The sequence below is a fragment of the Rhododendron vialii genome, chromosome 8a (genome assembly GCF_030253575.1).
Source record: "Rhododendron vialii isolate Sample 1 chromosome 8a, ASM3025357v1".
NCBI classification, from domain to species: Eukaryota; Viridiplantae; Streptophyta; class Magnoliopsida; order Ericales; family Ericaceae; genus Rhododendron; species Rhododendron vialii.
This window is the reverse complement of record NC_080564.1, coordinates 6,134,969-6,151,991: the sequence shown is the minus strand read 5'-3', so window position 1 is coordinate 6,151,991 and position 17,023 is coordinate 6,134,969. Positions and strand designations below refer to the sequence as shown.

Sequence of the window (17,023 nt, the reverse complement as noted above, 5' to 3'; positions counted from 1 at the left end):
ATAATTGAGCTCTGTACAGGTGCATACAATTCGTTTAATTTGGACTCTTCTCGGATTCCACAAAGATGATCGGAGTTAGTAATTTTGTTTGAAATATTTTGTTCACCTTCGCTATAATGAGGTGAATCTGATATTAGTAAGGTCGTTTACGAAACATCAAACTTTTTTCTAGAATTAAGACCTGAATTCTAAAGCAGCAAATGGATTGACAAAATAGTGTTCCCAATGTCAAGTTTTTGGCTTTCACAAATGAATGTTTTGAGTTTAAAAACGAAGGAAGAACGATTGTGAAACTCTTTCTAGCTTGCTATTAGGAGGGGTTTGTTTGAGAGTTTCTGTGAATAGAGAATTATTCATAATTAGAATACGTGTAAGACTATAGACGGGGTATACAGATCTTGACAGAGGTAGAAGACTCGAAATCGTTCAACGTGCTAGGGTTTGCATAATGCAAACAAGATTTACGCCCATTGAACAATTTTGAACACATCTATGTTCTGATCTATATCTCTCTCGTACCAATATTTGTTAGAATGAAGAGGGGGGCCGGAGAGAGGGATTGTTGAATGACGTAAATATTGCTAGCTGTTTATTAAAACTGCATGGAGGTGCAATTTGAGGTAGTCCCGATACAAAGTCGTCAGTAATGACGACACGTGATAAAATAGTGTAAACTCAAATTAATCTTGATCCTCTCACCTTGATTAATTAAGTACATTATAAAAACTCGAACTGTCTAACACTAGTTAAAACGACAGCGGCTTTTTGAATAAACACCATTAGCTCAGTTACTTATTGTTTGAGAGAGATAGAGAGAGAGAGAGAGAGGTTAGGAAGGAAAATGAGGGAGGAAGGTATAGGGAACCAAAACAAGAGCAGTAGGTCATTTCGATCAATTTTCATGCATTCCGATGGCATTGATAAGCTGCTAATGGGCCTAGGATTCATCGGATCACTCGGCGACGGGCTTTCTATGCCCGTCATGTTGCTCTTCACTAGCAAGATTATCAACAATATCGGTAGCGCTTCCGCCTCCGATATCTCCTCTCATAACGTCAACAAGGTTCGCTAGCTCTTTCTAATTCATGCAGATATGCACACGCACACACGTGTGAACTAGATTTTCTTCAGTAATTGTCTAGTGTTGAATAATTAAAATTGTTTTCAGCAAGGATTCAAATTAATTACATAAATATTTCCCAAGGTTTTACAGATTTTGAGCCTTTCATATGGATACATTTACTGATATATCAATTGAGAGTATACATATGTAAACGATACTAATCCTCATACAGTATTTACTGCTCTATTAAGGGATATTTTGGGTATTAGAAATTAACAAAACCATCTTTTAATAGGAAAGCCAACTCTGGAAATTTAGATTAAAAAATAACTAGAATTATGGTTTTCAAAATCTAATTTCCAAGAATTAATTTTTTTTTTGTGTGCCTAAACTACACTGGCACAATTTTCAAGCCGAAACAAATACCCTCCAAAAACAACCACAAAAACTCCTATATATAGCTCGATTTATACATGTTTGTATCATTGATATACATATGCAAAACTCAGATTAGTTTTGTGTCAAAATTAGTTTGACATAAACATTGATAATTTTTTGATTGAATTACAGAATGCAGTGTTGTTGTGCTTCGTGGCGCTTATGCAAGGGATATCATGTTTCTTTGGTGGGTATTATTAGGCTAAATACATTTGACTTCGTTTTTTGTCTTTTATTCCTTTCCTGTTTCCCAAATGGCGATTAATATATATGGGGCCTGATGGGTTTCTTTTAATTGTTTCTATTAGTAATTGTTTGATTTTGTTATTTTCTGATAATTGGCCCGGGATATTATTGTTTTTGAAGAGGGGTATTGTTGGACAAGAACAGGAGAAAGACAGGCATCAAGAATGAGATCAAGGTATTTGAAGGCAGTGCTAAGGCAAGAAGTGGGTTACTTTGATTTGCACGTCACAAGCACCGCAGAAATCATTGCAAACGTTTCCAGTGATAGTCTTGTCATTCAAGATGTTATTAGTGAAAAGGTTGGTCAAAAATTAACTTACCCAATACTAGTATTATAATATAAAACTAGATCCTTTGGTAAGGACAAATTGAAAAAGTAAATTGTTTATGATTGTTTAAAATACATGAACATGCTGGTCGTATTGCTTGTGGTTGACTTTAGGGTAGTAAGTGGCATAGGATTAGCAAGTGGATTGAGTGTAGATTGGAATGTGTTTTGTTCGTTATGATGCCTAGTCTTTTTATTCTTTTAATCACTATATCTTTACTTGTAATTTTACTGTGGTTAATAAATTTTTCTTCGTTGCATGTTCAAAAAACAAAAAACAAAAAAAATCAAATATGAGTACAAAATTGATTTCTGGAGTTCCAAAACGAAATATTGGCCCCTATTATGTAGTTCTTGGAATTGAAAATTGTTCGTATATAAACAATGTCAAATTATCGATGTCATTATACGTACGAATCTTATAGATTACAAGATAATAACAATTTATAAAATAATCATTATCCTAAAAATATTTTTGAAGTAAATTGAATGGTTCATATTACTTTAGACGAAATTGGGTGGCGCTAGGGCCCTACGGTTTTTTTTTTTTTTTGAAGGGCAATTTTTTTTATATTAATTCTTGAAATTGTTACAAAGATTAAAATGACAGGGGATGATGACATTAAATTCTAAGCAAAGCTAAAAACTATCATCTAACACCTAAGACCCAAATCTTAGGTTAGCAAGAAACTAACCCAAGACTACTAGTTTTCTGCCATTGATTTCGCAGAATCTCACAAGAATGAGTTTCTTTTTCCAAATTAGAGAGATGCTAGGTGCACAACCATCCAAACACAACATCAAAAACAATCCCTCACATACATGCACGTGGGTCCCACACACATTTAACATGTGGGACCCATGTATATATGAGAGGTTGTATTCAGATGATTGTGCACATAGCATTTCTGTTATGATATTTCACTTGGAAGAGTTTTTGCATAAATTTTTTGTTTCTAAAGTTGAATGCCTAATTGTTTTCTATATCATCAATACAGGTTCCAGTGTTCTTGATGAACTTATTCACATTCGTTGGGGCCTACATAGTGGCATTTGCAATTCTATGGAGGCTAGCAATTGTGGCGTTTCCTTTTGTGATATTTCTTGTAATCCCTGGTCTGATGTATGGAAGGGCATTAATGGGAATAGCCAGAAAAATGAAGGTGGAATACAACAAGGCAGGCACAGTAGCAGTACAAGCACTCTCTTCTATCAAAACAGTTTATGCCTTTGTTGCTGAGAGAAAGACCATTGAAAATTACTCTCTTGCCCTTCAAGGGACTATGGAGCTGGGGCTAAGGCAAGGATTGGCAAAAGGCTTAGCCATGGGTAGCAATGGCATAGTTTTTGTAATTTGGTCCTTCATGGCTTATTATGGTAGCAGATTGATTATGTACCATAACGCTAGCGGTGGCCATGTTTTCGCGGTGGGTGCTTCCATCATCTGGGGAGGACTGTATGTATCTACTCTCCAAACATTTTTTTATGACCATTCTTTTTCTTTTTGCATTATCTATAATAATTACCAAGAGTATTTACTAATAATAGAAGTATAGAACCATATCTCTCTTAACTCTTTCTGAGATCTTCCTAATAAAGTTTATTCTCATATTTTTTTTCCCTGCACTATATAGGATACAAAAGTTAACAATAAAGTATTAAAAAAACCTTTCAAACTCCCTCTCATATTCGAATGCTTTAACGTTAAATCATAAATCAATTACGAACAAGAGAATAAATTCTTTACATCGCTGGTGTAAACATTTGTTTCCTCCAAATCAATTGCATTGCGCCACGTCGCCATATTTTATTAATTAGGACCACTATTTTAACATGTGTCGCAATGCAATTGATTTAAAGGAAATAAATGTTTACACCGGCGGTGTAAAGAATTTATTCTCTTAGAAACAAATGATATTAGACAACATGTTTTTTCCTCGAGGGATAAAAAACAATTGACTTGACTTTTGTTCCAAAAAGAAAAACATTCGACTAAACAGATACCACTCTTGTAAGTTCATATCGATGGGGTTTTTGCGTTGAGATTATGATTCTTAATGGGTATCTTTGTTATTTTTAAGACTGAACATTATTTCTTTCTTTTCACTCTTTTTTTTTATTATTATGTGGATCTCTACAATTTTGTAATTTTTAAGACTGAACATTATTTCTTTCTTTTCACTCTTTTTTTTTTATGTGGATCTCTACAATTTTGTACTCCCTCCATTCCAAATTGCTTGTTCCTTTTGGGCTGTTGTGCCACTTAAAAAATTGCCTATATTTCAAAATCTATAAATGTTTTAGTTTGAAAACTTTATTTGACAAAATTATTTAAGATCTATCAAACAATATTCACATCACATGAAAAATATCATAAATGAAAAAACGGGGCAGTTCCGGAAATCCTTAAAAAAACCTCTAAACCCCCCAAGTTCCCGATCGAATTTTGATGATCCGAGCCGCTCAATGTAATCAAAACTTGATTTTAAGGGTACTCGCGAAAAATCAGCAAAAAAATGACCGGAAAAGGTTTCAACCGAACAGTTTTTTATTGAACTTTATTGAACGGTTCAATAAAAAACTGCTCAAATAAAGCCCTTCCTGGTTATTGTTTTTGCCAATTTCTCGCGGGCACCCTTAAAATCACATTCTGAACGTATTGAGCGGCTTGAATCATCAAAATTTGATTGGGAACTATGAGATTAAGATTTGGGGGGTTTTTTTAGAAGTTTTTTTAAGAGTTCCCGGAACCGCCCCAATTCCTTGAGAGATCCGAAAATATTGAAGAGAGCCCATGAATATTCAGCACGTAGAAAATTTTTAGTTGCTTTTCATGCCAACGAAGAAGGGCTTACCAATTTAGTTGCTTTTCAGCCCATGAACAATTCTTGAAAGGTGGTCTCAATTTTCTTGATCAGGTCACTAGGTGCTGGTTTACCAAACCTAAAGTACTTTTCTGAAGCATCTGCAGCAGGGGAGAGAATATTGGAAATAATAAAAAGAGTACCCAAAATCGACTCCGATAACATGGACGGAGAAGTTCTGGAAAATATTTCGGGCAACATCGAATTCAAAAACGTCGAATTCACCTACCCATCGCGACCCGAAACTTCCATTTTCCAAAACTTCAACCTCAAAATACCAGCGGGGTTAACAACGGCGTTAGTCGGCGGAAGTGGGTCTGGAAAATCAACGGTGATCGCCCTTTTGCAACGGTTTTATGATCCAATGGGGGGAGAGATTTGTCTCGACGGAGTCGCCATCGATAAGCTACAGTTGAAGTGGTTGAGAGCTCAGATGGGGTTGGTGAGTCAAGAGCCAGCTCTATTTGCTACAAGTATTAAAGAGAACATACTATTTGGGAAGGAAGATGCAGATATGGAAGAGATCATTGCTGCTGCTAAAGCTTCTAATGCTCATAACTTCATTTCTCAGCTGCCTCAGCGTTATGATACCCAGGTTTGTTCTCTCCTTGCTTTTAGTGGTCGTTATCCTCGTTTTATTTTTATTTTTATTAGCAAAGAAATGTTTTCTTATCATTAATAAAAAATAATACAAAACAGAAACTCTGTAATGACACATCAGGGAGCATCATGCACAAATACTCTATAGTAATTTGTTTGCGGTGCTTATACGCAATTTATTACACTTACGAGAATATAATTATGCTTTGGATTAGGTGGGTGAGGGAGGAGTTCAAATGTCAGGGGGACAAAAGCAACGAATCGCAATAGCTCGCGCCTTAATTAAGGCACCGCGCATCCTCTTACTTGACGAGGCCACAAGCGCGTTGGACTCGGAATCAGAGCGTGTCGTGCAAGAAGCACTTGACAACGCCGCCGTGGGACGCACAACTATCGTCATTGCTCACCGCCTCTCCACCATTCGAAACGCCGACATCATTGCTGTCGTCCAAAATGGCCAGGTAATTAATGATGACTATAAAAACAAACTCTCACACCCAAGATCTCATGCCAGATCAGTAATCAAAAGTTACTTTGTATGGTAATAATGAAAAGATCCTCTTACGTGACGATTCTCTACGGCTTGTCTAATTTTGCATCCCATGAGGAATCAAACTAGATATCGCTAATTCGAAAGATTTTGATTCTTGAACCGGGATGGTTATTATACAAGTATGCTTATAGAAAATTTCATACAGGTAATGGAAACCGGCTCACCTGAGGAACTAATCTACCATGAAAACGGCCTATATGCATCCCTAGTCCGCCACCAACAAACAGAGAAGAACAGAGGAGAAACTACATCAAATGAAGCCTCAACTTCGTCAAATAATCCAACAATGGATTCAAACAACAACAACAATCAGAGATTGTCGATTCTGAGTCGATCCAGTTCAACAAACTCACCCACACTAAGCCAGAGATTCAACAATTCTTCTACAGATAGAGCAGACCGAGATTTTCCTGTTCCCTCATTTAGAAGGCTTTTGGTGATGAATTTACCCGAGTGGAGGCAAGGGATAATGGCATGCATAAGTGCGGTTTTATTCGGTGCAATTCAACCGCTTTATGCTTATGCACTGGGATCGGTGATTTCGGTTTTTTTCTTGCTGGATCACAATGAGATCAAGTATAAGATGAGGATTTATTCGTTGTGTTTCGTTGGGTTGGCGATTTCATCGCTGTTGATTAATGTAATCCAGCATTATAACTTTGCGTACATGGGGGAACATTTGACGAAGAGGATTAGAGAGAGGATGTTGTCCAAGATTTTGACGTTTGAAGTTGGGTGGTTTGATCAGGATGAGAATTCTAGTGGTGCTATTTGCTCTCGGCTCGCTAAAGATGCGAATGTGGTATGCTCTCTCTCTCTCTCTCTCTCTCAATTGAAATTGCAAGTCACGATGCAGTTTTTTTTTTGTTCACAATTTTGTAGGTGAGATCTCTAGTGGGCGATAGGATGGCACTCATTATCCAAACTTTGTCGGCAGTAACCATAGCTTGCACCATGGGCCTGGTCATCGCATGGAGGCTCGCATCGGTTATGATAGCAGTTCAACCCCTTGTCATCCTCTGCTTCTACTTTAAGCGCGTCTTTCTCAAGAACATGTCCAACAAGGCCATGAAGGCCCAAGACGAAAGCAGCAAGCTGGCTGCTGAAGCAGTCTCCAACCTCCGGACTGTCACCGCATTCTCTTCTCAGGCTCGAGTCCTCAAAATGCTTGAAAAGGCCCAAGAAGGCCCACGACGTGAAAGCATCCGACAATCATGGTTCGCTGGTATTGGGCTTAGTATCTCCCAAAGCCTCATGGCATGCACTTGGGCTTTAGACTTTTGGTATGGTGCAAAGCTCATCTCCCAAGGCTACATTGGGTCCAAAGCCCTGTTTGAGACCTTCATGATCTTAGTAAGCACGGGTCGAATTATTGCCGACGCAGGGACCATGACTAACGACCTTGCGAAAGGATCTGATTCAGTCAAGTCAGTTTTTGCCGTGCTGGATCGGTATACACGTATTGAGCCTGACGACCCTGAAGGATACAAGCCTGACAATATAACAGGCCATGTGGAGCTGTGCGACATCCAATTTGCATACCCGGCTAGGCCAGAAGTGATGGTCTTCAACGTCTTTTCGATCAACATTGAAGCAGGGAAATCAACTGCTTTGGTTGGAGAAAGTGGCTCTGGGAAATCAACCATCGTTGGATTGATCGAGCGATTCTACGATCCACTTAAAGGTGTAGTGAAAATAGATGGTCGCGATATTAGATCATACCATCTGAGATCCCTACGGAAACACATTGCACTTGTTAGTCAAGAGCCAACTTTGTTTGCGGGGTCCATTCGAGATAACATCACTTACAGTGCATCAGGTAAGATTGACGAATCGGAGGTCATTGAGGTGGCTAAGGCAGCCAATGCTCACGATTTCATTGTTTGCCTAGAAGACGGGTATGATACGTGGTGTGGGGATAGAGGATTGCAATTGTCGGGTGGACAAAAGCAACGTATTGCAATAGCCCGTGCTATTTTGAAAAATCCAGCAATTCTGTTACTAGACGAGGCGACTAGTGCACTTGATAGCCAATCGGAGCAAGTTGTACAAGATGCGCTCGTGCGTGTGATGGTAGGGAGGACTAGTGTGGTTGTGGCCCATAGGTTGAATACAATCCAAAATTGCGATATGATTGCGGTTTTGAATAAAGGGGAGGTGGTGGAGAAAGGAACCCACTCTTCTTTGTTGGGTAAGGGACCCGAGGGAGCATATTTCTCTCTCGTCAGCCTTCAAAGAACCCCCAACGCTCCCCACAGTGAATTTTAATTGGTAGGTCTCTGCTTTTTTGGCCTCTTTTTCAAATGATGGGGTTGATGTGAGTCTCTCAGGACATGAGGAGGGGAGATGCTCTCTTTGTAATTCCATATGTAAATAATTGTAATATACTCCCTCCGCTCCAATTCGTTGTGCATGGTATGAGAGAATTAATTAAGATTCATCAAACAAGATTCATATTGAATATATAAAATGTTATACATTCAAAGATATAAACAATTTTTCGAGACGTCCAAAAAATGAAACACACACAATATTTTGGGACGGAGGAAGTAATGGTTTGCAATACGTGAAATCCTGATTTGTTAAATTTTCGAACCGGAGCGATAAAGTTAGATAGAAGTTGGTGCAAATTATTTTCATGGTAGGATCAACTATTTCACGGCGTTGTGATGAATTGAACAATTGTGGTCTATCTCTTGCATGAGGCCTTTCACTCACGGTGGCTGAAACTTATGTGTAAGTGTAAGGGACGAAACTAGGATTTTATATACGATGAGGGTCGGTCAGAACATGAATAATAAGATTTTCAAATTTCAAGGTTCAAAATATAAAAAATTGAAATGACCAATAATAAAAAGAGCGTGCAAAACACAATATCGAAGTGCTCTTAACAAATCACAATATCTAAATGCTCTTAACAAATCAAAAACAACTAAAAGATTAAAACAAAAAAGTTTCTCAATACGTTGTACCTCAAGGATGTATCGAAAGGGAATTCAAAGATACATCAACGTCTGGATCTATGATTGAGTTGGAACTATTTTTTGTAGCAATTTCATTCTCAATAAATATAACCAAAGTATTTGTATGAAACTTATCCTCCATTCCAAACCTAGTTCTGACAATATTGATAGTTGAAAATGCCTTTTCGTGTCCACCATTTTTTAATTGGTGGAGTCCACCATGTATAGTTTTGATATTTTAAAAAAAAATTACTTAGGGGGTGTTTGAAAGCTTACTTTTTGGCTTTTCATTTTTAACTTTTTGGCTTTTTGAATTATGGCCAAAATGTATATTAAGTATGATAGAGTGTTTGGGAGATTTGTGCAGAATGTATTTTGAAATTGTAATAGAGTTTGGTAGATGATTGTTGAGAATGAATTATGGATTGCATTTTTTCCATATTGCCCTTTGTCTTTAGTATGTTCTTATAACATGTGTCACTTGCGTTTTTTTCTTCTTCTTTTTTTACTTTATTATTCAATAGTTTTTGTGGGCTGTTTATTATTGAAGTCTATTATTCTAAAGTAATAACTGAAGATTGGGTACAAAAAGTTGATGAGAGGTGGTCTAGATCTGCTCCGGCAACACACCGTGTACGAGCACGACCCTTTCTCTGAGCTTTTTTGTTGTGAAATGCTTCTCGTTTCTCCTCTCTTCTCTCTCTCTCTCTCTCTCTCTCTCCTCAATGGGTGTCGGATGTGTGGTGAACAGATGAGAAGAAAATGGATAAGGAGGGAGGGGCAAATATGGTAAAATGAAGGGAGAATTATGGGTATTTTCGTAATAGACCCAAAAATAAGAAAATGAGAATCCGAAAAACTCCTCCAACCCAGATTTTAGTTTTTGGCTCCTAAACCCAAAATCCGAAATTTATTCTCCCAAAATCTATTCTCAATTTCAGTTGCCAAACACTCAAAATTTAAAAAGTAGAATCCAAAAATCCAAAAATTCAATTGCCAAACACCCCCTTAATTATGAAAATTCAAAACCACGGGAGGCCCCGTACCCATAAGGACACCTTTGTTTTGTCGGTGTGTAAGTGTATATTGAAAGAGGTATACTTGACCTACGTGCAAGTTAATCCGGACATCCGATTGTATAAAAATTATACTCCCATTGTCACCTTTTTAAAGTCCAGTATTTCATTTTGGATTGTCCCTTAATAAGTGTCCATTTTGTAAAGTTAGTGGGTAAAAATGTAATGATAATGTCTCCATAGAGAGTAAGTAGGGAAAATTGAGGTAAAAGTTGATATGAAATATGTAATGATGATATTTTTTTAATAAATTAGATTTACGAAGTGGAATAAAAGGGACGGAGGGAGTATATGTTAGACTGATGAGTTGATGTTAAAACTGGGAGATGCCAATTGAGGTAGCCCAATACAAAGTGGACCCCATGACTCACTATCGTCAGTAATGACGATACATGCTTGATAAAAATAGCAGAAATGCTACGCACACAGCAAAAGTGTACAGATTTTGTGCACAGATTTTTTGTGGGGCCCACTACGGGTTCCATACAAATAATCCGAGCCGTTCATTAAATGTAAAATATTTTTTCAAGGGCCCCTGCAAAAAATCAGCTCAATCCGATATCTATAAATGTTTGATTCAATCATTTAACTTTTCATTATCCTGAGATTCGAATGAAAATGTAAAACATTTTTTCAAGGGCCCCTGCAAAAAATCAGCTCAATCTGATATCTATAAGTGTTTGATTCAATCATTTAACTTTTCATTATCCTAAGATTCGAATGAAAAGTTAAATGATTGAATCAAGCATCTATGAGTATCGGATTGAGCTGATTTTTTGCGGAGGCCTTTGAAAAAATGTTTTACATTTAATGAACGGTTCGATTTATTTGTATGTGATCCGTAGTGGACCCCACAAAAAATCTGTGCACAAAATCTGTGCACATTTGCTGTGTGTGTAGCATTACTGTAAAAATAGTAGGATTTTTCAAGGCAGCCGCGGAATTAATGCTTTTGATGTCATCGACATTCGACGCAAACGAAATGCTTCTGGATTCAAGGCAATAACGATGAAACTGTATGATTTTATTTTTTTTTTTTGCATTTATTAAAAATACATCTTAGAAGTTTAAGTAAATAAAGTTTGAACAAGAAAAAATTATTGAGCCTACCGCCACATGGTATCCTAATGTTCTTCTATAACGATATCCTTTATGATGTGAAATCAAACCCACTATCTAATTTGATTGTGCATTGGGGGAAAAAGAGGCATTCATGTGAGCAGTGTTCTAAAAATCGCGTTTAATCGCCGATTAATGGGCGATTAATCGGTTTTATGGCCTCTCCGATCAGATTAATGCTTGGGCGTTTGAATTAGGCAATCTGGAGATTAATCGGGATTTGGTGGTGATTAATCGGCGATTAATCGGTTAATCGGCGATTAATCTACAATTAAACGGTGATTAATTGGTTAATCGATTAAACGGCGATTTTGAGTGTGAGTCCGATGGAGATGGAGTTATGGATGGATATAGAGAAGAAGAGGAGTAATTGACTAATAATTCCATACTTGGTTTCATTTGGTTTGAACGTTGCACTTTGTAATTGACTGGTAATTTCGTACTTGGTTAGTTGTTTGATAGTACCAAGTTTCTATGTCTCTATATTTGAATTGTAGAGAATTGTTAACATTTAGAAGTGTTAACATTGAGTATCCAATAGCCAAAGAAAACTAGGAAATTTTTTGGGAGAGAAGATATATCACATCAATTAGGAAATTTGTGATTATTAATGGTAGGGAGGTTGTAGAATATTTAAAAAAAAAAAACCCAACTAATTGCTAAAAGGCGATTAATGGCCGATTAAAAGGTCTCAAAGCTTGAAGGTGGTTGACCGCCCGCCTAGCGCCGAGCGCTTTTTAGAACATTGCATGTGAGAGCAAACAAAACAAAGAAAATTAAAATCTGGAAAAAAGGAATACATCCAACCTCTTATGAATGACCACCCAGACATGAAAATCTGTTGAACCATTAGTGTACAAAGTCAGACATGGACCCCTGTCGACTTTGCAAAAAACAGCACCACTCAGATCCTAATACTCCTTGTACCATCAAGACTGCCTTTAAATTGAAGTGTTCCACACAGAATAGTACTCTTTGATGCACTTCAGTTCTTTAATCCACAGAGCTATATCCTGGAATTGGGTAGCTTGGTCTGGGCAGGGCCGGCTTATAAGTTTTGGAGGTCCGAAGCGAACCTCTTGAATGAGGTCACCCTATATTTTTCATACAAAAGTGATCTACAAAGAGTCATAAAAAAAAAACCAATACAAAAGATTTACCATTACAAAATAGAAGCATATAATTATCCCAAATCAAATGCAACTATTACAATATCTCAAAATCCATCATTTGAAAATTATTCTTCTCGCACTTTTTGCTGCAAACGCACTGATTAAGTCTCCATAGTCAAGCTAAATTTTTGTGGCTCCTAAATTTCAATTGGACCTATTTTGTGTAAAGAAGTCTAGTGCAATTTTTTCTGGACCATATATTCATTTATATATATATATATATATATATATATATATATATATATATATATATATATATATATATATATATAGAAATCCTAAAAATTTGGGGGCCCTCGTTTTTAATTTTTTCCGGAGGCCCGAAGCGCTCGCTTCCCTCGCCTTGGCTATAAGCCGGCTCTGGGACTTCTTCCCACTCTCAGCAACCAAACACCAATCAACAGTTAAGTTAATGAAAATGTAATTCTTTCCACAGAAATCCTATTGGTACCGACGGGTACCATAGGGAAAATGTACCGACGGCCGCCGGACGGCCGTCTCCGGCCACCGGACGGCCGATCCGAGCCGTCCAAAAATTTTAAAAAATAAAATCGAGTGGGCCTACGCGAGAATAAATGGCATCCGAGGTGTGTAGGGTACTTGATCCGAGCACCCATTTTTCGTGTATATTTGTATATACGTGTATATACACGAAAAAGGGGTGCTCGGATCAAGTACTCTACACATCTCGGATGCCATTGATTCCCGCGTAGGCCCACTCGGTTTTATTTTTTAAAATTTTTGGACGGCTCGGATCGGCCGTCCGGTGGCCGGAGACGGCCGTCCGGTGGCCGTCGGTACATTTTCCCTATGGTACCGTCGGTACCAATAGCACTACTCTTCTTTCCACCGGCGGTGGAAAACCCATTTTTTTCACCACCGTCTTTTTTCGATCTTATCATGTGTTTATTGTTGATCTGAACCGTTCATCTTGTAAACTCTACACTGTAGTGTATCGATCCATGCAAAAAATAAACTTGATTGGACATCTATAAAAGTGAAAAGCCCTAAATTGCCTAGGTTTATAAATATTTTCTATGTATGAATTCTTTAATAAATAAACCACCAATCAATCCAAACGCAGGAACGGAAAAACAATCAACAGATAACACAAGGATATACGTGGAAAACCCTAAACGGTAAAAAACCACGAGAATGAATCAAACACTATAAACCATTGTGCGGTTATAAGTAATCTTACCCTACGATTTGAATCCTCACAATCGAGCCTAAGATCTACTTGCCAAATCTACGTTCACCACACCCAGTTTTTGACCGCCGCTGCCTTGAATCCACAAGTCTTCCGTTTGCCTCCCGGAAGGACTTTAACTTCCCTAGAAATCCTCCTTACGGCTTTTTTCAAGTAAGTTAAAGAAAATATTGAAACATCTTGAAGATGTCTCGTACGCTTAATGTTCCATCAATCTCATTGTACTCCAAGGTTCAAAGCAAAAGTACTCGATCGAGAATTTTTCTCTTCAAAAAACTCATCATTGGCTGCTCTTCCTTACTTTAATCACAATACACATTTGTATATATGTATGTGGCTTGTCCTTTTTTCTTTTTCACGGCTACGTGATCCCCAAACCCATAAATCACTGTAATCAAAACCTTATTTCCTTTATCACCCCACTGCCGAGATTTTCTTTCTTAGAATCCTTTCTTTCCAAAAACTCCTTATTAGGTCCGCTCCCAATTAAAGTTTCCTTTTCCTAAAATATTGCCTCAGCTAATAACTCCTAATTCCTTCATCCTTCACGTGCACAATTATTCTCATTCGCTCATTACAAAAATTACAGTAGTGCTAATAATACAGATTTTTTACGCACAGATTGAGATGTGAGGCTTACTACGGGTCTTACACAAACGATCCAATCCGTTCATTAAATTTAAAACATGGTTTAAAGGCCTCTATGAGAAATCAGCTCAATCCTCTACTTATAAGTTCTCAAACCAGTCATCCAACTTTTCGTTCATTTTTTAGAATCTTAAAACTTGAATGAAAAGTTAGACGATTGGATCGAGCACTTATACGTAGAGGATTGAACTGATTTCTCACAAGGGGCCTTCAAACCATGTTTTAAATTTAACGAATGGCTCAGATTATTTGTGTGGGACCCATAGTAGGCCCCACATCCCAATCTGTGCAAGATCTGTACGTGAAAAATCTGTGTGGACAGATTTACTGCAAAAATTATTGATTCCATTCAACTCCTCAAACAGACACTCTAAAATAATGAAATTTACAACTTGATATAAATATGTGTTTTATCGCACGGAATTGCCAATACAAGGAGACTCCAGAATTTGGCCCTTACAAGAAGTATCAAAAATTGAATTTTGCTTTGTAAAATGAATAGTTTATCTTTATTATTATTTATAGCAATCAAATCGTCTATTTTATAAACCAAAATTCAAATTTTAATATATCTATCGACTTTCGATGAAGTTGATTTTTTCCATGGCAATACTATACTGCGGGTCTTATAATATGAATGGTTCAGATTACAATAATAGACGCTCTATAGGGCCCATAATGAACAGTAGTGAAAAAGTGAGATTTTACATTGGCAGTTGATAGAATTTATTCTCATATAGACACGGTATATAATACTTGCACCATAAAACAAATTGGAGCACTTCTATGTTTTCGACTGGTATTAATATTTGTTAGAATGCAATCCTATGCGACTTGGTCAAATAAACATGAGAAAATAAAAAGTGTTCGTCCTCCATGCATGGGATCACATGTTCGAATTCTATGAAACTTAACATTTCAAACCTTGGAGCCTTTAAAATTACTTGAACTGCATACAAACTGGTCCGGACATCCGATTGTATGAAAATTATATGTTAGAAGGATGAGTTGACGTTAAAACTGGGAGATGCCAATTGAGGTAGCCCAATACAAAGTGGACCCCATGACCCACTATCGTCAGTAATGACGATACATGCATGATAAAAATAGTAGGATTTTCCAAGGCAGCGGCGGAATTAAGGCTTGTGATGTCATCGAGATTCGACGCAAACGGAAGGCTTCTGGATTCAAGGCAACAACAACGGAGCTGTATGGTTTTTTTTTTTTTTTTTTGCATTTGTTAAAAAAAATCTTAAAAGTTTAAGTAAATCACGTTCGAACAAGAAAAAACCATTGAGCTTACTGACACATGGTGTCCCAATGTTTTTCAACACATTTATGTGAGACTCGATACTATTAAATGTTTGAATTACGCATAATATGCGATGGAGATGGGTGTTAAGCACCACTTGGCAATGTTCCAAAATCACTAAATAATTACTCACCAGCAAGCCTCCGTTCATTAAACTTTCCCTTATCACTACGCTTTTGTGGAATTCTAATTATCGATTACTAGCTTTTCTTTTTTTTTTTTGCTAAGCAAAAGATTTTATTATCATTGAAATACGAGTATTACAATGACAAAAGGAACAAGGGAAAACATCAAAAAACTAAGCAACGTTTAAATAACTAAATAGAGCCTAGATTCATCCTTTGCCACAAAATGCAAATTAAGCGAGGTTCCTTTTCACCTTCTCCCTTGTTTCTTTGTTTTTCTTTTAAAATCTATCAATGTGACCTCTCTTTTTTGTGTTGAACATGATTTGTTAATTTAATTAGGCCTAAAAATTGAATTATTTTATTTGGGGAACTTTTAAATTTATCTGCAAGATAAAATTACATTAAATTTTTTTCTTCGTAGCTATTTTAAGATTATCCGATAGATAAACACACTTTAAATACTAATATGTCTCGAAGAAATAGTGCAAAAAAAATCAAGGCATGTCGAGTTCGTAAAAAAGAGTGATAATTTTTTTGTTTTCCATAACAAAGTCGCGTGTATAGATTTTGCCTGCAATATTGGTGCGAATTTCTGGCTACGCCACTGTAAGCATGCATGAGAAAGTAATTAATAAGTGTTTGTTCTTCATAAGATCACATGTTCGAATTCTATGAAAACTAAACATTTCAAACTTTGGGACCTCAAAATTACTTGAACTGCATACAAGCTGATTCAGACATCCAATCATAAAGATTAAAGAATTACTACCATACATCAATCTAAGAATGATGAGTGGATGTTAAAACTGGGAGATGGCAATTGTGGTAGTCCCAACACAAAGTGAAGCTCGAAGAATTGCAGCCCGGCCCCGGACAAATTCATCCGTCGTCCACATCTATTGCAAGCCAACCAAACTGCCGACTGTCTGGCCAGACTTGGATCACAGCAGGATCAAAATTTAGTAGTCTCTAGCTCCATTCCTTTTGCAGCTAGGGAATTTGCTCTGGCCGATGCCATGGGTGTTGGTCATTTTAGGATATAGTCTATGACTTTTGTAGTTTTTTTGAACCTTATGAATACTGTTTATATGGCCTGTTGATTTTGATCGTCTAAGTTAATGCATGATTTTTCACTTGAAAAAAAAAAAAACAAAGTGGACCCCATGACCCATTTTCGTCAGTAATGACGATACATGATAAAAATATTAAAGTCAAATTTTGATCCCCTCTCGCTAAGCACATATACACTGAATTTTACTCTCCTGATTCCAACACTGCTCTATAAATAGGTATCATCTCCCTC

General features: G+C 37.0%; 1 protein-coding gene across 1 annotated transcript; it reads left to right on the top strand.

Moving 5' to 3' along the window:
- Positions 1-827: 827 nt before the first annotated feature.
- On the top strand, positions 828-8,553 carry LOC131298941 (ABC transporter B family member 15-like). The gene is made up of 8 exons (XM_058324445.1): positions 828-1,063; positions 1,634-1,688; positions 1,868-2,046; positions 3,074-3,531; positions 4,994-5,534; positions 5,755-6,000; positions 6,238-6,894; positions 6,975-8,553. The coding sequence occupies exons 1-8, from the start codon at positions 842-844 to the stop codon at positions 8,358-8,360; spliced, it is 3,744 nt and encodes a 1,247-aa protein (XP_058180428.1). The 5' UTR covers positions 828-841; the 3' UTR covers positions 8,361-8,553.
- The last annotated feature ends 8,470 nt before the right edge of the window (positions 8,554-17,023 follow it).

Bases quoted from the DNA above. Each gene is read 5' to 3' on its own strand.
- LOC131298941 (XM_058324445.1), top strand. From the start codon at position 842: ATGAGGGAGGAAGGTATAGGGAACCAAAACAAGAGCAGTAGGTCATTT. The intron at 1,064-1,633 runs GTTCGCTAGCTC...ATTGAATTACAG, and splicing joins CCTCTCATAACGTCAACAAG to AATGCAGTGTTGTTGTGCTT. The intron at 3,532-4,993 runs GTATGTATCTAC...TTTCTTGATCAG, and splicing joins TCCATCATCTGGGGAGGACT to GTCACTAGGTGCTGGTTTAC.